At 52.8% G+C, this 23,754-nt stretch overlaps 1 protein-coding gene across 1 annotated transcript in view; it reads left to right on the top strand.

The window, feature by feature from the left end:
- The window catches only part of Fbxl18 (F-box and leucine rich repeat protein 18), a 28,771-nt gene extending 9,166 nt beyond the window's left edge, over positions 1-19,605 (top strand). Inside the window, exons 3-5 of the mRNA XM_090329817.1 lie at positions 1,271-2,805; positions 9,001-9,219; positions 16,368-19,605. Of these exons, the coding sequence (XP_090185943.1) occupies positions 1,271-2,805; positions 9,001-9,219; positions 16,368-16,524 (1,911 nt within the window). The 3' untranslated portion in view covers positions 16,525-19,605. The remainder of the gene's footprint in view (positions 1-1,270; positions 2,806-9,000; positions 9,220-16,367) is intronic.
- The last annotated feature ends 4,149 nt before the right edge of the window (positions 19,606-23,754 follow it).

A 23,754-nucleotide genomic window follows, 5' to 3' on the forward strand; every position in this document is an offset into this window, starting at 1 on the left:
TACTAGCTACTCAGGAGGCTGAGTTCTGAGTATTGCCCAGGCCCTAAAGTCTGTGAGACTCTTATCTCCAATTAATTAAAAAAACAGAAATGGCACTGTGGCTCCAGGGGTAGGGCAGTAGCCTTGAGCTGAAGCGCTCAGGGACCGCACCAAGGCCCAGAGTTCAAGTGCCATGACCAGCCAAAAAAAGAAAAAAAGTTTTGTCGATGTATGACTCATGACTCAGGTATTTTACAAGTTACTCAGTTTTTTCCCCCATTTATCTATCTATCTATCTATCTATCTATCTATCTATCTATCTATCTATCTATCTATCTATCTATCTATTGCCAGTCCTGGGCTTGAGCTCAGGGCCTGAGCACTGTCCTTGGGCTTTCTCAAGGCTAGAGCTCTACCACTTGAGCCTCAGCACCACTTCTAGCTTTTTTCTATATATGTGGTACTGAGGAATCGAACCCTGGCCTTCATGCATGCTAGGCAAGCACTCTACCACTAGGCCAAACTGACCCTCCCCTTTTATTTAAATTATTATTACTATTATTAGGTCATTGTACAAAGGAAATACAATTCCATGTCAGGTTATGAGGACAGTGCTTCTTGGCCAGTGTCACCCCTTCTTTCGTTCTCCCCATTCCCAACCTCAAGTTATACAATTTATTCTTTACTTTTTCCTCCCTTCCCTTCCTGCCCCCCTCCCCCTGCCTTTTCCTCCCTTCCTCCCTCTTTCCCTCCCTTCCTCCCACCCTCTCTCCCTCCCTCTCTCCTTTCTTTCTTTTTTCTTTCCTTCTTTTTTCCATGTATGTGGTACTAAGGAATTGAACCCAGGTCTTCATACATGCTAGGCAAGCACTCTACCACTAGATTAAACTCCTGGCCCACCCATACAGCATACAGCTCATTCTTTTTTTTTTTTTGCGTCCTACTCCCCTTCCTCCACTACAGCACATTCTTTACATGTGTGTGTTTATTTTTCTTTTTCTTTGGAACAAAGTCTCAACTACATAGTCCAGGCTGGCCTCAAATTCCTGATCCTCTTGCTTTAACCTGCTGCGTGCTGGGTTCAGGTGCACACTACTATACATGGCTAGAAAAGTAGTTCCTGTGGTGGCTGCTCCACTTTCCATTCCTTTGGAGTCAGGTCCCTTGTGTGTTGGCTTGCGGCAAGGGTGAGAGAGAGGGAGGCAGTAGCACCAGTGGCCCTGGGCTTGCTGAGAGTGTGAAGTGGCTCCAACTCCCTCCCTTCCTCTTCTGCCTCTTCCCTGTTCCACAGGCCAGTGAGGACAAGGTGAAGCAGCTGGTAAAGGAGATTGGCCAGGAGATCCAGCAGCTGAACTTGGCAGGCTGCTACTGGTTGTCGGGCTCCACCATTGAGCATGTGGCGAGGTGCCGCAGTCTTGTCAGGGTGAACCTTTCGGGCTGCCACCTGACGTCCTTGCGCCTCTCCAAGGTGCTGTCGGCCCTGCAGCACCTGCGCTCGCTGGCCATTGATGTGAACCCAGGCTTCGATGCCAGCCAGCTGAGCAGCGAGTGTCGGGCCACACTGAGCCGCGTGCGTGAGCTCAAGCAGACACTGTTCACGCCGTCCTATGGTGTGGTACCCTGCTGCCCCAGCCTGCACAAGCTGCTGCTCTACTTTGAGATCCTGGACCGCACACGCGAGGGTGCTGTGCTCTCGGGCCAGCTCATGGTGGGCCAGAGCAACGTGCCCCACTACCAGAACCTGCGTGTGTTCTATGCACGCCTGGCTCCCGGCTACATCAACCAGGAGGTGGTGCGCCTCTACCTGGCTGTGCTCAGCGACCGCACACCTGAGAACCTGCACGCCTTCCTCATCTCTGTCCCCGGCAGCTTTGCCGAGAGCGGGGCCACTAAGAACCTCCTGGAATCCATGGCCCGGAACGTGGCCCTGGATGCCCTGCAGCTGCCCCGGTCCTGGCTGAATGGCTCGACCCTCCTCCAGAACATGAAGTTCAACAACCCCTTTTACTTCAGCTTCAGTCGCTGCACCCTGTCTGGGGGCCACCTGATCCAGCGGGTCATCAATGGTGGGAAAGACCTGCGGAGCCTGGCCAGCCTCAACCTCAGTGGCTGTGTCCACTGCCTGTCCCCAGACTCCCTGCTACGCAAGGCCGAGGATGACATCGACAGTGGCATTCTGGAGACACTGGTGGCCTCCTGCTGCAACCTGCGCCACCTCAACCTCTCCGCTGCCCACCACCACAGCTCTGAAGGCCTGGGCAGGCACCTCTGCCAGCTCCTGGCCCGCCTCAGCCAGCTGCGCTCCCTCTCCCTGCCTGTTTGCTCTATCGCCGACTCAGCCCGGGGCCCTCCTGCCCAGCCTGTGATGCATGCTGCACCCCGGGGCTTTGGCAAGAAGGTGCGCATTGGGGTGCAGACATCTGTCAGCCCCTTCCTGGGTTCAGCAGGCCCCCAGCCGGCCTCTGTGTTCTGGTCTCTACTGAAGAGCCTGCACTTTCTGGAACATCTGGAGCTCATTGGCTCTAACTTTTCCTCGGCCATGCCACGCAACGAGCCTGCCATCCGCAACTCCCTCCCACCCTGCAGCCGGGCGCAGAATGTCGGGGACTCAGAGGTGGCTGCCATTGGCCAGCTGGCCTTCCTGCGGCACCTGACATTGGCTCAGTTGCCTGGGCTCCTGACAGGCTCAGGGCTGGTAAACATCGGCCTGCAGTGCCAGCAACTGCAGTCTCTGTCACTGGCCAATCTGGGCATGATGGGGAAGGTGGTCTACATGCCCGCCCTCTCGAGCATGCTGACACACTGCAGACAGCTGAAGGACCTCAGGTGAGGGTCCGGCCTCTGCTGGCCCTTTGGAGCCTACAGGTGGGTGGGATGGGGAGCTTGGGACTGGCCTGTAGATCTGGGGTTTCTCACACTCCAAGACCTGCCCCAGCCTGTCAACTGGGATTCAGAAGCCAGCACAACCTCTGTACAGCAAGGGCCTCTGAGCTCTGGTTTTGTGGTTAGCTCAATGCTAGCTCCTGAGACCTGCTTTCCTCAAGCTTCTTCCATCCCATAATATATTCTGTCTGTCTGTCTCTCTCTCTCCCTCTCTCCTGCTCCCTCTCGCTCCCTCCCTCTCTCTCGCTCCCCCCCTTTCTCTCTCTGTCTCTCTGTCTCTTTCTCTCTCTGTCTCTCTCCCTCTCTTTCCCTCTTCCTCTCTCTCTCTCTCCGCCCCCCTCTCGCCAGTCCTGAGGCTTGAACACAGGGCCTCGGCATTGTCCCTGAGCCTCTCAGTGCTGAAGGCTAATGCTCTAGTACTTGAGCCACAGCAACACTTCTGGCTTTTTCTGTGTATGTGGTACTGAGGAATCAAACCCCAGGGCTTCGTGCATGCAAGATAAGCGCTGCACCACTAGGCTACACTCCCAGCCCTTATCCCATAACTCTTAACTATCCTGACTGCTGGAGGTCAGGATTCCCAGACACCAGAACCAGAAAGAGGGGAAGTCAGGATTTGAACACAGGGCCTTTGGACTTCCCTTGGTGGTTATCAAAGGATGTGTTGCAGTTAGCTGGAGGCCGTGGGGTTGAGGTTGGGGATGAGTGACAGCATGCACAGAAGCCTTAATGGTTTGAAAAGTCACCTAAACCCAATTGGCTCTGAGCAGCCCAGGCTCTGTAGGAGGCCAGGGAGGTGGGAAGACAAGGTGGAAGAGGCAGGTGGTGACCTGCTGAGCACTTCACCCAGGGGTGCTGGTGTCCCACAAGGACCGGATGGAGAGGACAGTGTGGGTGCCCATGGCTCTGTAATCCTAGCTACTCAGGAGGCTGAGATCTGAGGATTGCAGTTCAAAGCCAGCCTTAGCAGGAAAGTTAGTGAGACTTTTATCTCCATTTACCCACCAAAAAGCCAGAAACGGAGCTGTTGTTTGAATGGCATCACTCCAGCCTTGAACAAAAAAGCTCAGAGCCAGTGCCCAGGGCCTGGATTCAAGCTCCAGGAATGGCACCATAAAAAAAAGAAAAAAAAATAGGACAGATGAGCTCAGAGGCTGGATGAAGACTCCCAGGATTGAGGCCTGGGATAGGACAGCAAGAGATAGAGGCTTGAGCCTCCAGGGTCTCCCTCTTAGACTGTGACCTGGGGCCCCTGGTGATCCTAGGCCCACGTGTGGGGGAATCCTCTTACTGGATGATGCTGGACTGTGTCGTGGGGCTGAGGGGTTCCTTTCCAGTATTTCCCCAATATCCACCTGCTTCAGATGTAGAAGATCTGGACAGACAGGAGATGTGGCTAGTGGTGTGGGTCTGGGCTTGCAGAGGTGTGGGCCATACTTCAGGGGCAGCTGGGGGAGCTCCACATCCCTCTCTGAGGCCAGGTGGTCAGGCAACATGGAGCCAGTTAGGCCAGGCTCAGAGGCACTTGAGCCTGGCTGTTGTTTCCTGGACAGACAGACAGAATTTTCTGGGGACCAGGTGCTGAGCCAGCTATCCCCTCATCCCTGGAAATTGGTGCCTTCTGCAGCCCATGTTACTGAAGCAGAAATCTGGGGACAGAGCTAAAGTTCCATCCTGCCCTAGGTTCCAGGCCCCATAATAGGCCTCTGTCACAGCATGACAGGAAGTAAGCCAGATATGAGCAGAAACTGGCTGGTTCTGTTCTGCTCCTGGCCCAGAACTTTCCACAACTCTCTGGCCAGGCTTTATACTCTGCCCTGTGGTTGGAATCTGGTCATGCTGAGGCTGCCTGGGTCCCTGTTGGCACTGGGGCTTGAAGCCCAGGGATAGACCCCAGCTGTCCAAACAATTGCAGTTTTTTCCCTCCAGTCCTGGTCTTGAACTCAGAGCCTGAGCACTGTCCTTGGGCTTTCTCAAGGCTGGTGGTCTATCTCTTGAGCCACAGCACCACTTCCAGCTTTTTCTGTGTATGTCCTACTGAGGAATCAAACCCAGGGCTTTGTACATGCTAGGCAAGCACTCTACCATTAGGCCACACTCTTGGCCCCAGTTGCAGGCTTTGAAGCCTAAGTGTTGCTGAAATTGTTGGCCCTGGTCCTGGGCTTGAGCAGATACAGAGAGGAGGGGCCCAGGTCCTGCACCTCCCATAAATGCTTGTGAGCTGGACTGTGGGGTCCACATTTCTCCTCCCTCACAAGTCTTGTTAGTTCTGGGCTACCCTTCCTTCTGGAGAGGAAATGTCAGGGCTGGATACAGAACAGTTGGTGGGAGCAGTGCCTGGCCCTGCACCACTTCATAACCCCTTCCTCCTCTCCTGCTTGTGTCCCTGCAGCCTCCTCTCCCAGCTCCTGCCCACTTCCGATCTGGTGTCCCCCATGTCTTCCTGTGCCTGCCCTGATTGCTCTGACCTCACGAGGCTGAGATCTGAGGATCCTAATCCAAACCTAGCCTAGCATGAAACTGATCTCTAGTCACTGAAAAGCCAGAAATAGAGCCATGGCTCGAGTTGTAGAGGGCTAGGCTTTAGGGCGAAAAAAATGCCAAGAGAGCTGCTGAGGCCTAGGTACCTATGCACACGCGTGCACGTGCATGCACACACACAAGAACAAATGGCAGATGGGAAATACAGCAGCCAGTTCTGTAAAAGGCAGACCGTGCCAAGTAGCACCCTGCATCCCCACCCAGCGAGCCAAGTCCATGCAGGACACTGATTCCGTGTACCACACAGTGGCAGGTGGCTGCAGACTGCCAAGAGCATGTCAATGTGAGCTTTGGCTTTGACACCGGGATCAGGACAGTGGGGGCTCCTTGGACCTGGGCAGGGGCTGCTAGCTGCTCTTCACACATGATGATTGCACAAGCACCAGCTCCTGTCAGGACCCCAGCAGGCTGCAGTGTTCATTATGTGTCCCCATCCTGTGAAGTTCAGCCACCACTGGGCAGTGCAGCATAGCTGTGCCTAGCTTCACCATTACTGGGTATGGATTGGGGAGGAAGACTTTCTGGGACATGGCTCCCTAATGGGCAGCCGAATACACAGAGCAAAAAAGTGTTCACAGCCATGGAATGATCACCGGAACTTGCTCTCCCAAACCTGAGTGTTGCCTACTGTGGAGCTGCGGTCGGGACAGGTTGCACTGGCTGTGGGCTTGGGCACACTCTGGTGGGGCAGGCAGAGAAGGGCACCTGCTTTTCCGCACCTGGCCAAGCCCTGCCTTGGTAAGTGGGGCAGGAAGGGCACTGCCCAGGAATCAAACTAGACTGGGTGGAAGCTGGGAGCCACAGCAGCCAAGCCTGCCATGGCCCTGGGAGCAATTTCAAGGCCCCACTGGAGTCTGAACACTTACTGTGTGCCCTGGACCTTTGGAGCTGGGGCAGGGTGGGCATTAGGGTGCAGTGCAAAGTCAACCCATAGGGACAGTATTTGAAAGTCATCTCCTTGTAGGCAGAAAGGTGGGAGCTGACCAGGAAGGAGCTGGACGGGAACTCCGAGGCTCAGGCTCCTCTTGGGCCTGTGCAGGTGGCCTTCCTGGAGGAAGAATGAAAGGCACGATCCTCAGCAGGTTTAGAAGTCCATGCCTTAGCACGGCCCTGGCTTTAAAATCCTCTAGTCCTGGAGGGACCTGATGGTGGCACAGACCCATAGTGCCACCTGCTGTTAGGTGGGGAGGGGTCTCCCGCTGTGTGCTGTTCACAGCTGGGGAGTCTCTGGGACCCCACACCCCTTCTGTACTCTACTTCCAGAGGAATGTTGACATGGGTACACCACCCTTGATGACACAGGGGAAGTCCCAAGACCCTCCACAGCCTAGAGTGGGTCTGCTCCACTCCTGGGTACACCACCCTTGATGACACAGGGGAAGTCCCAAGACCCTCCACAGCCTAGAGTGGGTCTGCTCCACTCCTGGCTATGGGGACCTCCCCATCCTGCCTCCTATCTGGCATTGAGTTCAGCTGCCTCAAGCTTGAAGCTTGAATGGTTTGCCTGTTGGCTGGTCCTCTACCACTTGAGCCATGCTTTCAAGTTGGCTTGCTTTCCTTTGTTCTAGGGCTTAAAATCAGACAGCTGTGTACTGTCTCAGCTTTTTTGTTTTTTCTTTTTTTAACCAGTCCTGGGACTGAAGTGAGGGCCCAACTTCTGTCCTTGGGCTTTCTCAAGGCTAGCACTCTACCACTTGAGCCATAGCACCGCTTCTAGCTTTTTTATGTGGTACCCAGGAATTGAACCTGGGCTTTCTTGCATGCTAGGGAAGCACTCTACCACTAGGCCAAAGTCCCACCCCCAGGTTTTTTGTTATTGTTTTGTATTTTCAGGCTAGGGTTCTTTCATTTGGGCCACAGCTTCACTCCTAAGTTTGTGTGTGTGAGTGTGTGTGGTAATTGGAGCTGTGTCATGGACTTTCCTCTCTGGGCTGGTTTCGAACTGTGAGGCTCAGACAGCTTCCTGAGTAGCTGGCATTACAGGTGTGAGCCACCAGCACCTAGTTCAAGTTGGCTTATTCTGGTTCTTTTGGAGGTAAAGTTACAAGGGTTTTTTAGCTTTGGCTGGTTTTGAACCATGGACTTCTGGATCTCTATCCATTGAGTAGCTGGGATTATAGGATTATACTGGCTTCTGTTTTGATGTGAAGTAGATGCTCTACCTGAGCCTGCTGGAGCCATGATGGCTTCAGTCTGCTGTCCAAGGGGGACAAGTGCTCTCTGGAAATGTCCAGTATATGTGAGGTACACATTGTTTCCTGCTGGTAGGGCTTTCAGTCCTGGCTGTCCTTGGTGTCTAAGCTGGGGTCCTGGGGTCACTGGAGCAAGTGACCACAGACTTGTGAGTGAAATAAACTCTTCTGGAGACCAGACATCAGGGTCAGAGCTGATTCCTTCTGAGCCTGTGAGGGAGCCTTCTGTCCTTCCAGCTTCTGAGCAGAGTTGCAAAGCCCAATGGGCCTTGACTTGTTAGGCCCTTGCCCCAGGCTCTGCCTCCATTTTTACAGGGCCAACATTGACTTCTTGTAGCTGCTGTATTGCATAGCCCATTCTGGCCTCAAACTTGCAATGCTTTTGTCTGTTTCTTGAGTACTGGGATTAGAGTGGTGCACCAGTTTTTGACTCCTGGCCTTATCAGGAACAAACCACAAGCAGTGCAGGGACCTTCAGTCATCTCAATTACATGTGTAAATACCCTGTTTCCAGATGAGGATGCTCCCACAGGGCCCTGGCTTTCATGAAACTAGGGGACTGGTCAACTTGCCTCTCCTCCCTCCCAGCTCTGAGCTGGCCCTCCATATGCTCAGGGTCTCCCCACCTGCTCTGTTCCTCCTTTGATTCTCATCCAGGGCCCACTGGTTCCCATGGTCTGAGCATTCCACAGAATCCACAGCCGCAGGCTTTACTGGCAGCTGGACTTCTTTTGTTTTTGCCCATACTGGAGCTTGAACCCAGGGTCTGGGCACTGTCCTTGGACTTTCTCAAGGATAGAGCTCTACCACTTGAGTTACAGCACGACTTCCAGCTTTTTCTGTATGGTACCAGGGAAGGAAACCTGGGTCTTTCTGTATGCTAGGCAAGCACTGTATTACTAGGCAAAATTCCCAGACCTGAACTGTAAATAAAAAAGTATTTATTTTTGTTCTGGTCCTGGGTCTTGAGCTCAGGACTTGGGTGCTGTCACTGGGCCTCTCTGTGCTCAAGGCTAGCACTCTGCCACTTCAGCCACAGCACACTTGTGGCTTTTTCTGAGTAGTTTATTGGAGATAAGACTCTCACAGACTTTCCTGCCAGGACTGGCATTGAGCTGTGCTCTTCAGATCTCAGGCTCCTGTGTATCTAGGAATACAGATGTGAGCCACTGCACTCAGCTTAAAATTGATTTTGGTATGGGTATTTGGAGCTGGTGGCCTTGAGCCTGTAGCTCACAACCAAATGTGTGGGCTGGCTCACTGCATGGGGTCCCCAAAGCCAGGATTTCCATGGGAGACTCAGGACTCTGAGTACTCCCCAAGACTTCCCTGGTGGCCATCGTGTGGGGTGCAGGAGCCTGGCCCAGGACTCATGCCTCTCTCTCCCTCCCCCTCTCTCCCACAGGCTGGAGCAGCCCTACTTTAGCGCCAATGCCCAGTTCTTCCAGGCACTCAGCCACTGCCCCTCGCTGCAGCGCCTCTGCCTTGTGTCCCGCAGTGGCACCCTGCAACCCGATGCCGTGCTGGCCTTCATGGCCCGCTGCCTGCATGTCGTCGTGTGCCACATGTTCACTGGTGACTCTCTGGCCACCTGCAAGAGCCTGCAACAGTCACTCCTCCGCAGGTGAGTAGCCCTGGCTGGCCTCTGAGTGGCCAGGGGGCTTCACACAGCTCCATGATCCCCAGCACAGAGGGGAGGGGCCGCCCTCCTGCAGACCTGGTCTCTCTTGTTCTCCTACCGGGACTGATCTCAGGGCCTGGGCACTCTCCGTGAACTTTTTCACTGAAGGCTGATGCTCCACCTTTTCAACCACAGCTCTACTGGCTTTTTGGTGGCTGCTTGGAGATGAGAGTCTCATAGTCTTCCCTGGTCAGGTTGGCTTTGAACGAACCTTGATCCTCAGATCTCAGCTTCATGAACAGCTAGGATTAAAGGTGTGAGCTACAGGTACCTAATGGTCTCTTTTCCAGAATGGCCCAACCCTTCCCCACTAAATATAAAAGTTAAGTACTTGCCTACATTGTGCCTATTATGCTATATAGAACATCGAAGTCTGGCTGAGAGTTTTGCCAAGTGGTAGAGTGCTTGCTGAGCATGCATAAAGACCTGAGTTTGATTCCTTGGTACCACATGCATAGAAAAAAGCTGGAGTGGTGTTGTGGTTCAGTGGGAGGGCTCTAGCCTTGAGAAGGCCCATGGACAGTGCTCAGGCTCTGATTTTAAACCTTAGGACTAGCAAAAACCAAAACAAAACAAAAACCACCGAGGTCTCCAATAACTTCTTTTTGGAAGGTGGGGTTTTGCCATGGGACTTGAACTCAGGACCTGGGCACTGCCCCTGTGCTTTTGTACTTTTTCGTGGGTCATGGGGCTTGAACTTGGCCTGGTCACTGTCCCTGAGCTCTTCCCAAGGGTTCCACCCTACCCTTGAGCCAAGCTCCCCATTAAGTGAATTAATAGGTGACCTGCAGTAATGTTAGCTGTGAGTCAAATTGCTAAAGCTATAAGCTGGATAACTAAGCTGATTGTTTTCTAGAGGTTAATTGGAGATAAGAGTCTTAGCTTTTTGTGCTCAGGCTGGCTTTGAACCATGATCCTCAGATCTCGGCCTCCTGAGTAGTTAGGATGACAGGTGTGAGCCTCCAGCACCCAGCTTCAGCAACTTTTTAAATAATTGTGGAAAATGTATCTATCCCATACATGGTTATCCAAGCAATACAATGATACAATCAACTGAGCCCTCTGAGGTCCTGTAACTTCCCAATTGTGTCCTGGCATGGCATTTGTATCTGACCTGTGCCACTTGTAGGGGCATCTCTCCAGAGCCTTTGCCAGTTCATGGCCCTCTTTAGCTCAGCTCGCCTTGTTTTCCATAACCATGGCACCTTAGCACTGCTTAGCCAATCTGGGTTTTTAGTTTTGGCAGTCCTGAGATTTGAATTCAGGGTCTTACAATTGATCTTATTTGTTTGGCTGATGCCTCCAGCCTTGTTTTTTGCTTTAGTTTTCAAGTAGGGTTTCAAGGCTTCTATGTTCCCCCCCCCCCCTTTACTGGACTTGAATTCAGGGTCTGTGCATTGTCTCTGACCTTTTTTGCTCAAGATTAGCACTCTTATCTCTTTAACCAGTGTCACTTCTGACTTTTTGGTATTTAATTAAAGATAAGGGTCTTATGGACTTGCCTGCTAAGGCTAGCTTTAAATAGTGATCCTCCTTGCATTTCAGCCTCCTAAGTTTCTAGGATTGCAGGTATGAGCCATTGGCAATTGGCCTGATTGATTATTTTTGAGATAGGAGTCTCACTTCTTGCTTGGGATAGTCTGGACTTTGGTCTTACTGTTTTTTGTTTTTTATTTTTGTCAGTTGTGGTACTTGAACTCTGGGCCTGGGCGCTGTCGCTGAGCTCTTCAGCTCAAGGCTATGGCCCTACCCCTTGAGCCACAGCACCACTTCTAGTTTTCTAGTGGTTAATTGGAGATAAGAGTCTCGTGTTCTTTAGTGCCGGGGCTGGCTTTGAACCATGATTCTCAGATCTCAGCCTCCTGAGTAGCTAGCATTACAGGCGGGAGCCACCGTGCCTGGCTGGTCTTCCTGTTTTACAATGGTGCCCATAGCTGGAATGACAAGTGTACACTACTATGCTGTTTTCCTCTTCAAATGGGATCTCCTGATTTATTGCCTATGCTGTTTTTTTTTTTTTTTTTCTTGCCAGTCCTGGGCTTGAGCTCAGTGCCTGAGCACTGTCTCTGGGCTTTCTCAAGGATAGAATTCTACCACTTGAGCCTCAGCACCACTTCTGGCTTTTTTTTTTTTTTTTCTATGTAATCGAACCTGGGTCTTTGTGCATGCTAGCCAAGCATTCTACCATTAGGCCAAACTCCCGGCCCTTATGCTGGTTTTGAACCTGGATCCTCTTATCCTCTTGATTCCAGCCTCTCACATAGCTAGGACTGCAGGAATGAGACAGCTTGGCCAGGCTTCCTTGTGGTGTTTTTGCTGTTTGGTATTCAGTAACAGAGGTCATGTTGTGTCTGCTGTAGCCATGAGAGACAGCAGAGTTGCTGTGTCCCTGACCTCCCTTCATTCCAGATGTTGAGTTGTCCTTCTGCGGGGTGTGAGTGGCCCTGGGTGCTGGTGAGGGAAGCCTGGCACAGCCTGTCCCCTGTGGTCCTTGTGGTAGGAGACACAGCTGATGCCTGCTGGGGTTCGGCATTAACATCAGCTTTGTAGTGCTTGCTCTAGTATCCTCCAGCTCCTCTGCCTGTTCTGTGTGCAGCTATATAGAGAGTGGGGGCAGCCCCAGCTCTAGTGGGTATGGCTGTTCAGGCCAGACTGCTGGCTCCCTTCTGTTATAAGTCAGGGGTTGTCTGAGTATGTTGGCTCACACCTGTAATCCCAGCTTCTGTGGCGATCCAGAGGATCTCTCAGTTCTAGGCCATCCCAAGTAAGTAGTGAGAGCCTTCCCCCTCCCCATCCTAACCAACAAACCAGGCATGGTGGTTCCTGTCTGCCATGGAGGCATAAGTAGAAGGATGACAGTCTATGTCTGGCCCAGGGCAAAAACACAACACCCCATCTGAAAAATAAAGTCAAAAGGACTGGAGGTGTGGCTGTCTAGCAATCTCAAGACCCCGAGTTCAGTCCTCAGTACTGCCAGTGACAAAATGTCAGGCGTTAAGGGGAGTTGCTTTGCCCCACAGCATGGGGACTTGCTTTGGAAGTTGCTGGATTTCCCCCTCTTGTGTAATCTACTGGCAGTCTTCTCTAAAGTAGAGAACAGTCATTGAGCAGTTCAAGCCAAGGAGGCTGCCTTACTTCTGATCCTCAGAACCCTCCCAGCACAGGGCCAGCCCTAGGTGCCCACTCTGGCCTTGCTGCCCGTTCCTATCTACTCACATGGGCAGTCTGCCATGCTGCTGCCTGGGCCCAGTGACTCATACCTCCCCTGGAAGCCCCCTGGTCTTCCTGTGGCTATCAGCCCCCAGCTCCTGGCCTTCCCTGGGGTATGTGGTGCTTCCCAGAAAATGTCAAGTGCTTTGCACCTTTTTTCTAGGGCTGGGCCTGGACACGGGGCCTTGTGTGTTCCAGCACACCCAGAATCTTTGAGTCCTCTCAGATCCTTGCTTTTCCAAGGCAGACACTCGGTATCTCTCTTTGTACATTTTGGGCCCCGTGTGGTAGTGTTGGGTTCACTGGGCCCAGTGGCTTCTGGTCACAGGGTACCTGGGAGGGCCATGGTGGTCATTGTCAGACGTGAGGCTGGCTGTGGACTTGTGGGTAGAAGATGAGCTGTCCTTTTGAGCTCTGTGTCCATGTGCTTCCACTGTGATGCTAGCACAGCATCTGGAAACATAGGACGCTTGTTAAGAGGGGTGGCAGTGCCCACCAGCTGCCTGTATTCCTGCTGATGCCCAGGGAGCCTTCTGAGATCAAGCAGGGGCTATGTTGTCGAAACTCCAGGAAAGCCCCAGCTGATAGATGGGGAAATTGAGGCTCCAACAGGTGAGAAGTGGAGTCCCTAGGAGTCAGTAGGAAAGACAGGATTCTTATCAGAAAGGAGAAAGGACCAAGCCTGTGATCCCAGCACTTGGAAAGCTGAGGCAGGAGGATCATGGGTTTGAGGCCAGCCTGAGCTATAGTGTAAAAACCCTAAAAACATAAAGAAGAATAGAGTAAGTGCAGGCCCTGAGATTGGTGAGTGGGCTTTCCAGAGCCAAGTGCCATGGGCCTGGACCTTGAGTCTGCTGAAGATTTTCTTTGTTTCCCTGGTTCCCAGGTCTCAGGAATCCAGCAGGGCCAGGTGCTATTCCATAGGTCCCCAGCAGATGGCGCCATGGCCCTCAGTTGCCTAGCAGTGTCCAGCTCCTCCCCAGACCCACCTTGCACAGGGAGGTGTGAGAAGCAGCTTTAAATTTCTTGTCCTTTCTTCCCCTCACTCCTTTTCTGCCTTGGAAGTAACACAGAACTGCCAAATTTAGGATTCCCCTGGCCGCAGGCCTTCTGCTGGCTACCTACATGGGTCCTGCCTGGTTTCCTGTGGCCAAGCTAGTGGAGCCTGGTCCCTCTGCCCTGTCACTGGCAAAAGTCCTGTTTTCTCCAAGTGACACCTGAAAAAAAACAACCTGACCCTCTCCACACCCGACTTCTTCTTTCCTTTTTTGTAATAGTAAGATTTGAACTCAGAGATTTATGCTTGTTAGGCAGGTGTTTTACTACTTTAGCCATAACTTCCACCCCCTTCACTTTGCTGATTTATTTCTCTTTAATTTCCATGGGTTTTGTTTTGTTTTGTTTTGTTTTGTGGGGCTTGAACTCGGCCTGAGTGCTATCCTGGAGCTCTTCAGCTCAAGGCTACGGCCCTACTGGTCCTTACCTTTGAGCAAAGCACCATTTCCCATTTTTCTAGAAGTTAATTGGAGATAAGAGTCTCAGGTCCTTTTGTGCCTGGGCTGGCTTTGAACCTTGATCCTCAGATCTCAGCCTCCTAAGTAGCTAGCATTACAGAGCCACCTAGCCCAGCTTGTTGTTGTTTTGCCAGGCCTGGGCCTTGAAGTCAGGGCCTGAGCACTGTCCTTGGGCTTTCTCAAGGCTAGAGCTCTACCACTTGAACCACAGCACCACTTCCAGCTTTTTTCTATGTATGTAGTATTGAGGAATCAAACCCAGGTCTTCATGCATGCTAGGGAAGCACTCCACCACTAGTCCAAACTCCCGGCCCTTCTTGTTTTTTAAAGTGTTACTGGGGGTTGAGCTCAGAGCTCAGGGCCTCATGCTTGCTAGCAGATGCTAATCACTTGAACTACCCCTGTAGTCCTTTCTGTACTGGTAATTTTCCACATAGGGTCTGCCTCGAAGCCTTGATTGGCTGGAGTGACAGGCATAATTCATGATACCTCTCCACTGGTGGAGATAGGGGATCTCAAACTTTTTTTGCCCCAGCTCATCCTGTCAAATACTTGGGATTATAGCCTGTGCCACTGTGTCCAACCCTGTTCTGGTTATCTTTTTTGTTTTTGGCCTGTCCTGGGACTTGAACTCAGGGCCTGGGTAGGGTCCCTGAGCTTCTTTTGCTCAAGACCAGCACTCTGCCAGGTGAGCTACAGCACCACTTCTGGCTTTTTCTGCTTTTGCTTTTTGTTTTTCCTTCTACTTGTGAGTCTGGCTTTCTCTGTTTTTGATTTTTTGTGTTTTTTTCTCTCTTTTGGTTGTGAGGCCTGGGGATATCCCTGAGCTCTTCAGTTCAAGACTACCGCTTTACCCCTTGAGCCACAAAGCCACTTCCAGTTTTCTGGTGGTTAATTGGAGATAAGAGTCTCATAGAATCAGTGCCTGGGCATCTTCTCCACCCCCACACCCCACCACCCCACACCCCGTCATGTGTCCTGAACTCTGGGCCTGGGCACTGTCCTTGAACGCTTCAGCTCAAGGCTACCACTCTACCCCCTGGGCCTGGGCATTGTCCCTGAGCTCTTCAGCTCAAGGCTACCGCCTTACCCCTGAGCCATAGCACCACTTCCGGTTTTCTTGTGTTTAATTGGAGATAAGAGTCTCCTGGTCTAGTGCCTGGGCTGGCTTTGAACCTCAGTCCTCAGATCTCAGCCTCCTGTGAAGCTAGGATTGTAGGCAAGAGCCACCACACCTGGCTTTCTGCCTATCTTGGCTCTGCTTCTGCTCCGTGGCCATCCTAGCCAGTTCTACTATCTGTCCTAGAAAACCAGGCTAGTACATGAGCTGCCTTCTGCACTGGCCCCACCCACCACACCATGGAGTTGAGCCTGGGCCCACCCTGGCTCTTCCTCTGCTGCCAGCTTTACCCCTGTGTTTTGGGCCCTGCCCTTCATGGAGACCCCAAAGGGATGGTTATGGCTCCCTTGAACTGTCTTACTTGTGACCATTTCCTCCCAATCTCATGGCTGCTGGGCTGGAGAGGGCCCTATGTCCACTCCCCAGGGTCCCTGTAATGACTCCTGGAGACCTTATTTTCTCTAACTGCTGAGGGTAACAGCCTTGCACCCTCAAAGCCTGTGAGTGGAGGCACGGCTGTTTCCACCCCTGTCACCTGAGTCCATGCAGGGTGAACAGGGTGCAGGTGGTTCCATGGGTCAAGATGGGGGTCCTTTAATAGAGGCCTTCCCCGGCCTGTCCAACCCTCCTGGGGTCCTCATGACATCCCCATGTGATCCAGACAGAAACACAAAGGAAGCACTGCTGCCTCCTGCAGCCATGGCGCCTCTGGGTCTGAGATCTTGGAGAGCCAGGTCTGGCTTCCTGGGATATCGAGGTGCTTGTCTCCAGCCCCTGCATGGGGCCCTGAGTCTGAGTGACAGGTTGTGAAGCTTCCCCCAACCCCCATTGCAGAGCTGGTCAATGTGAGGACATGTCTCTACAAGATGGGGCCCAGCATCAGGTGTGGTGGCACTGCGTCTGCCTGTGCAGAACCCCATCTGATCCTTTGTTCCTGTCTTAGTCTCCTGCCACAGTCTCACAGCATGTTCCTGTGACATTGGGCTCAGGGCCACCCCAGGCCCACGCCCACAGCTCCCACACAGATGCACTGTCAGGCGTTCCTTTGTGGCTAGGCCGAAGACATGGGGATGGGGGTGACAAGCAGGGCTGTGTGGCTCCTGGTGGCCTCTGGGCCTGGCCTTACCTGCATGTCAGGGCCCGTGAGGCCCTCGTGGGGTGACTCCCAGATACCCCTGGACTTGTGGAGCTCAGTGGCGATGCCTTTTGTGGCCAGCCCTGCTAAGGCTTCTTCGTCTCCGGTTCAGTTTCCAGGCTGAGAGGCCCGCGCTGAACGTCGTCATCTTCCCCCTGCTGCATGAGGGCCTAGCTGACGTCATCCGCGACGTCCCCATGGTGCACCTGGACGAGGTCACCTTGTTCAAGAGCAGAGTGGCCGAGGAGCCGCCAAACCTGTGGTGGTGACGGGCGCAGCTCACAGCCCTGCGCTGGCCCTGGGGATACGTCACAGAGGAGGACAACATCTTTCTGGCCCCACCTTGCCTGCCTGATACCCCATTTCCTCTTGCGTTCCCCCCACCCATGATGTCTTGGGTATGAGAGATGGGGAGGCAGCAGTGTGTTCCTGTGCCCTCCCCCTCCCTGCAGCCTCAGTGCCCCTCAGCTCCAGTAACCGCGGCCTGCTGGCGTGGGGCTCTTGGCTGCCATTGCCTGTGCTGGGCAGGGGGTGCGGGAAGGCCGGCCGGCCCCACTGCATGTCCATACTGACAGCTACACGGCTGTGGTTTGAGTGTGCTTTTCCATCAAGACATATTTTGGGGAGTGTGTGCAGCCCAATGCACAAGGCCCTAAGTTTCATCCCAGCTCCACAAAAGAGAAAACAACAGCAACAAAAAAACCCCTCATTTTAACTTGGTCCCATCTCTGCCATGTCCCCGGCTGTAGACTTATGACTCCCCCACCCCACGGGGGACAAGAACAGCTGGTTGCCATGGCTCCGTTCCCCTGACCAGGACTGGCCCAAGGCTCTAGGAACATCACACACATGGCGGTCAGCTCCCAGGGGACCCTGGACATTCCCTGTTGGGGAAATGTGCATATTAGCTCTTGTCAGAATAACCCCAGAGCAGAAGTAGGAGGCCAGGAGCAGGGAGCCACCTCTGCCTCTGGACCTGCAAGGCGCCTGGAGCTGGTAGCCTCAGCAAGGGGACCCTGCATGACTCCTCATCTGATCTCCTTAGCAGTGGCTCCCCGGCAGTGAACACTGTTCCGGTGGGGTCACCGCAGGTGGGCTTGGGGTCACAGAGCTCACTGGGCCTTGCTCATTGCCAGTGCCCCAGAGGACAGAGCAAAGTGGGTGCAGCCCTTGGCCTGCCTGCCCCATCTCCCATGCACATTCGTTCAGCTCCTCCCTGCCCTTCTGGGCTGTATGTCTTTGTTTTCTCCATTGCTTTTTGTCCCGAAGCTCTGCTCATGGGTGCAGATGGCTCATAAGTGCGATGTACTCTCTTCTAATCTGGTTTTCTACCTGTTGAGTCATGACTTCTGGAACACTGGATGCCCTGGCTGCCCTAGGCTGCAGCCAGCACCTGCCAGGAAGAACTGACAGCAGGCCCACCAGACCTGGAGTCCGCACTTCAGGTCCTCAACAATCGGTCCTCACGCCACGTCTGGGAGCCACAGCCCTGCCCCATTCCTCCTGCCACTGCCAACTGCAAGACAGGCAGCTGGAGAGCCAGGCCAGGGTCCCCACAGCTGGAAGGTGGCACACCATCCCCCCAGTTGCAGTCATTCTTTTATAGTGTTAAGCTGGTCCCTGAGGCCGCTATGTGAGATCAGATCACTGGTCCCCAAAGTGAGGGAGTGGCCCAGGAGGGAGGCAGGTGGCCTACGTGGCTGATCCTGGGGGGCCTGGGGGCGCTGGGGGGCCTGGCTTCTGCCCTTTCCTTTGCAAGTTTAGCCCAAGGGTGACCTATTCTCCTGAGCCAGCGCTCCCCCCCCCCCAAGACAGGGCTGTGCATCTCCTTGGGGAGCAGCCTGTACCCCCTATTAGGCCTTGTGTGAATGTCCCCTGCAACTGTCCTTGGAATTAGAGTGAGAAATTCTGCTCCTTCCACACCCGAGATGGGATGCACCAGATGTTAATAACGTGCTTATTTTCGCTAAGTGCTATTTTGGCACCAGTGTGAATTGCAATTTATATTCTGCTGCATTTGTGCTGGGAAAGGAATCCACCTTCATGGTCCCCAATTGGCAGGGCTGGGCTGTTAAAGGGCAAGCTGTATGCTGACTGCCAAGGAAGGCCAGTCAGCTCGTGTGCCTGTGCCTGAGTGTGCATGCACATGCATGAACCCTCTTGCACCAGTGTGTGTGCACACACGTGTCCCTACGTGAACATATGAACCTGTCTGTGCGTGCATGTGTGTTGGCATCCATGCTGGCTTGTGTCTACACATGCATGTGTGCATACTGGCACTTGTGCCTGGGTGTGTGTACACATATATGTGTTCATGTTTGTACCTGCCATGTGTGTGAGAGAGAAAGTCGGAAGGCAGGAGATCTGGGAGTATGTTCCTTTGTAGAGGGAAGTCCTGGGGCCTCCCAAAGTGGCCTGTGTCCTCACCTTTGCCCTGCTCTCTGCTCTTGCCACCTCTGGGCTTCTGACCTTCGATCCATGGCCCTCAGGCCCCATGTTGCCATGGGCTGCTGTTCATTTCCATGGTGAGAAACTACTGTCCGGAATGGGGAGCACATCTCTCCTTCAGCAGTGGGGACATAGAGTCTGCTCTGCTGCTCCTCAGCCGCCCTTGGAGGCCCTGCACTAGGCTTCAGGCTTAATTAGGGGCATAGCCACAGCTGCCTGTGTCCTCAGTGGTCTTATCCACAATGCTGGGGGTTCTACACTGCTCTCACCTGCTTCTGGGGTGCAGGGTTCTTATAGAAACTTCTGGAACCTAGTGGAGGTGGTGCACAGCCAAGTTTCCACAGGAACCCAGAGCAGCTGTGGGTCCAGCCAGCCTATTGATTGGGTGTGGCTGACAGGAGTGGCCTGCTGCTGACATCACAGCATCAGATACTTGGCCATGTCAACCAAAGCCACAGGTCGGAGGAGTGTGTGTGTGTATATGTGTGTATGTGTATGTGTGGCACTCGGCCTGCAGGCCGGCCATGGCATCCCCTCCAGCCTCTTTACTGTGACTCACAATGACACTGCCCAAGGCAGTGCCATATCTGGTGACCAGGTGCTAACTAACCACCCCCTGCCTTTTGAGGCCTGGCCTCCCTGTCCCTGCCCAGCTGTGGGATCATGCATGGTGGGTGGTGGCCTTCTCCCAGTGACCCCATCCCTGAATTGTGTGTCCTCTGATGGCTACATCTTGGGTGGGTATTCTCATGTACATTTGTGGCATGTGGGAAATGGCAAATAAAGTGGGCTTGATTTAGAAAGCCAGGTAGCTGAGTGGTCCTTCCTGCCTCGACCTTCCACCTGGGCCCTCTTTCCAGGCTTAAGATGGGTGGGTGGTTCGTGCTGTGCTTGGGGGCTGAGGACCCAAAACATGGGGATGGAGGCTTGAGACCCAGAGGGTGACCAGATATCCCTAGGGTGGTGGGTCATCAGGGGGTGACAGCTGAGTTAGCTATGGCAAGCTGGTGGTGCTGGGAAGGGTGAGAGCGGCCCAGGGAGGCATGCAGGCTGTGCAGTGCACAAGGACTTTTGAAGACAGCATAGTCATTGGTGGAAGGCAGGTTGGGCGGTACCAGCTACTTCCGCCATATCTATACTTACTATATTTATTTAGCATGTGTGTGTAGAACACATGGAACTCTATTTTACCATCTTTGTGTATGTGTGTGTGTATGTATGTGTATGCTGGTCTTAGGACTTGAACTCGGGGCCTGGGCTCTGTCCTTGAGTTTTTTTTGCTCTAAGGCTAGTGCTCTACCACTTGAGCCATAGCTTCACTGTTGGTTAATTGAAGGTAAGAGTCTTATGGACTTTCCTGCCCAGTCTTAGCTTCAAACCCTGATCCTTGGATCTCAGCCTCCTGATTAGCTAGGATGACAGGCGTGAGCCACTGGCACCCATTTTACATCTTCACCATTCTGGTTGAGTAGTGAGATACGTCTGACTTTTCTTTCTCTTATACCTGTGTCATGATGTGTCCAAGGCACACAACTGACCGCCATTAGGGATAAGGACGAGAGGGGAAGAGGCAGGTGGGGAAACAGGAATGAAATATGCCCAGTGTTGCTTTGTGTCCCAAGAGCCAGGTGCAAGACAGCATTCCAAGATGCTTCTGGCTGCTTTCACCTCAGTTCTGGATGCGCAGCTAGCGGTGACCTGACAGTTGAGGTCGAAAGCTTTCTAAAAGCATCCTTACTTGTGTCTCCTAAGGTCGATGTTAGTGTTGACTGTGACTGTGGCTCCTCCACGTGGCCAGTCACGCCTCCTTACACCATGGTGGCCCAGGCCACCAGCAAGCATCCTAGGAAAGCCCAGGGAACACATTGTGGTCTTGAGTGTCACCCAGCATCTCTTGCACACTGCTGATGGGAAAGTACCATGGTCTGCCACATTCATGAGAAGGGGGCACACACACTACCATCCAGGAGGTATGTTGAGGCCTCCTTGCAAAAGTGTGGGGTGGGAGGCAGTGCAGTAGCCATCTGTGTGTTTGAGCTGGTCTTGGGGATGGAGCTCAGGGCCTGGGCAGTGTCCCTGAGCTTTTTTGCTCAAAACTAGCACTCTGCCACTTGAGCCACAGTGCCACTTCCAACTTTTTGTGGTTAACTGGAGATAAGAATCTCAGATTTTTTGCTAGGCCCAGTGACTCATGCCTGTAATCCTAGCTACTCAGGAGGCTGAGATCTGAGGATCAAAGTTCAAAGCCAGCCCCAGTACTAAAGACCATGAGACTCTTATCTCCAATTAATCACTAGAAAAGGGGAACTGGAGCTGTGGCTCAAGGAGTAGGGTGGTAGCCTTGAGCTAAAGAGTTCAGGGACAGCACCCAGGCCCAGAGTTCAATCCCCATGACTCACAAAAAAAATCTCAGATTTTCCTGCTTGGGCTGGTTTCAAACCCTGATCCGCAGATCTTAGCCTTCCGAGCACTCAGCCATAATGGCTTTTGAAATACCTTTTCCAGCCCAGACATCAGCACTGGCTTTTGTGCTCTGTGAAGACTTTTTTTTAATTGAAATAATCTTTGCACCAGTGTGCTCTGTTCTTGCCCCCAAATACTTGTGGATGAAACCCTTCCAGGAGAATGGCCTCAGTGAGTTCCCACACCTGAAGACTCCATGCTCTGCTGCCCAGACAACCAGCTACTCATCAGTTCCCAGAAGAGCCTTCTGCCAATCCTGCAGGGCCACACCTGTTTTTTCTGTTATTGGGTTTAGGTTTGTGTGTGTTTAATTTTCAGAAGTGAAATGAACAGCACTCGTTCTGGAACGGGAAGATAAGGACCAAATCCGCCTGAGCAATGTCTATTGGAAAGAAGTCTCTTTTAACTTGTAGGCGGTTTTCCAGCCCTGTTCCAGTGCTTAGTGAGCTGGCAGCCCCACCATGACAGACTTGGACGGAGGAGGCTCCACAGTGGCAGCCTGGCTGGGCTGGGGCCAGCCAGTCACAGTGTCTGGGTAGCATTCCACTAGGATGTGTGCCCTGAGCTCCTAGGAAGCCAACTGCTCACTCCTGGCTGATGGAGGCCACTCTGGGCAGCTGCTGAAGTTGCTTCATTTGCTACCTTATACCTCTGTAGGAACTCACTCCTGCTCCTTGTGAATAGGATAACACGCACGCACGCACGCACGCACGCACGCACGCACACCCACACACCAATAAATGGATTTTAGGTCAGGACTGATCCAGCAGTTCACAATGTTTCTAAGGGTGCAGTGGGAGCTGCTGGATTCAGCATGGTCCTGCCAAGTGGAAGAGTGAGGCTGGCGAGAAAATTGAGAGTGTGCCCTGACAGTACTTGCCAACAGTACCAAAGTACCTGGGAGTACTTTGTACTAGCTCCAGAGAGAGTTCTTCACTAGTACCCAAGAGTACTTCACAAGTACCCAGCAGTACTGTCCAGTGTTTTCATTAGTACCTGAGAGTACTTTATACAAGTACCCAATATAGTACTCTGTGCTAGTACCCAGGAGGACTCTGCACTTGAGAGTACAACATCTCTCTCTCTCTCTTTTTTTTTTTGGTGGGTGGGTCATGGAGCTAGATCTCAGCCTGGGTGCTGTTCCTGAGCTCTTCAGCTCAAGGCTACCACCCTACCTTTGAGCTAAGCCCCACTTCCCATTTTCTAGAGGTTTATTGGAGATAGGAATCTCAGGTCCTTTTGTGTCTGGGCTGGCTTTGAACCTTGATCCTCAGACCTCAGCCTCCTGAGTAGCTGAGATTATAGGCGTGAGCCACTGTGCCACATCTTGAGAGTACCACATCTTAAAGGAGGTGATAGCCAGGGTTACCCAGGTAACCCTGATCAGGTTTGCTGCAGGGAAAGCATCCCCCAGAGTCACTGCTAGTGTCTCTCCCTGCTCTCCCAGGCTGCCTGCCACACATGGTCTCCCTGGACTGTAGCATGGAAATCTGGGTGGGACATCCAGTGAGTACTGACCTGGAGGACCAAGTGACTGTGCGAGTCAGCACACCTCTGAAGGCAGTAACTTCACCAAGCCATGTGTCCCCAGGAAGTAGCTGCTGCTGGGCAGCTGAAGGCCCACCAGGGAGGCTCCCCCCTGTCATCCTAGCTACTCAACAGGCTGAGATCTGAGTATTGTGGTTGGAAGCCAGCCTAAGCAGGAAAGTCCGTGAGACTCTTACATCGAATTACTCACCCAAAAGCCAAAAGTGGAGACCAAGTGGTAGGGAACCAGAGGAGCACAAAAGTTTAGGACAGTGCCTAGTCACAAGCCTTAGTACAGTACTGACACCAAAAACAATAAAAAATTATATGTGCTTGTTGAGTGCTAGTGGCGGAGCCTGGAATCCTAACTATCCAGGAGGCTGAGATCTGAGGATCACGGTTTGAAGCCAGCGCAGGCAGAAAAGTACCTGTGAGAGTCTTATCTCCAATGAACTACTCAAAAACTGGAAATGGCACTGTGGCTCAAGTGACAAAGCACTAGACTTGAGGACAGAGCCCAGGCCCTGAGTTCAAGTCCCAGGACTGGCGAGAAAGAAAGAAGGAAAAAAGGGAGGAAAAAAGCAAGCAAGCAAGCAAGAACAAAAACCAGTGTCTTCTGAGTCTTCCAAGCAAGCTGAGGCCTGAGTTCACTCTCGAAGGAAGGAAGGGAGGAGTGAGGGAGAGAAACAAGGGAAGAGAGAGAAAATAGGGTCTGGTAGGGTGGCAGCTACCTTTCACCCTAGAACCAAGGAGGCTGAGGCAGGAGAATGTGAGTTTGAGGGGGCCAGGAGTTGGCCTAGTGGTAGAGTGCTTGCCTAGCATGCACGAAGACCCAGGTTCAATTCCTTGGTACCACATACTTAGGAAAAGCCAGAAGTGGTGCTGAGGCTCAAGTGGTAGAGCTCTAGCCTTGAGAAAGTCCAAGGACAGTGCTCAGGCCCTGAGCTCAAGCCCAGGACTGGCAAAAAAAAAAAAAAAAGAATGTGAGTTTGAGGCCAGCATAAATGACATAGCAGGACTTGTATTTCAGAACAACCCAAAATAGGAAGGGAGGGAAAGGA

This window comes from Megascapheus bottae, chromosome 3 (genome assembly GCF_031878675.1).
Source record: "Megascapheus bottae isolate mThoBot1 chromosome 3, mThoBot2.hap1, whole genome shotgun sequence".
Taxonomy (NCBI): domain Eukaryota; kingdom Metazoa; phylum Chordata; class Mammalia; order Rodentia; family Geomyidae; genus Megascapheus; species Megascapheus bottae.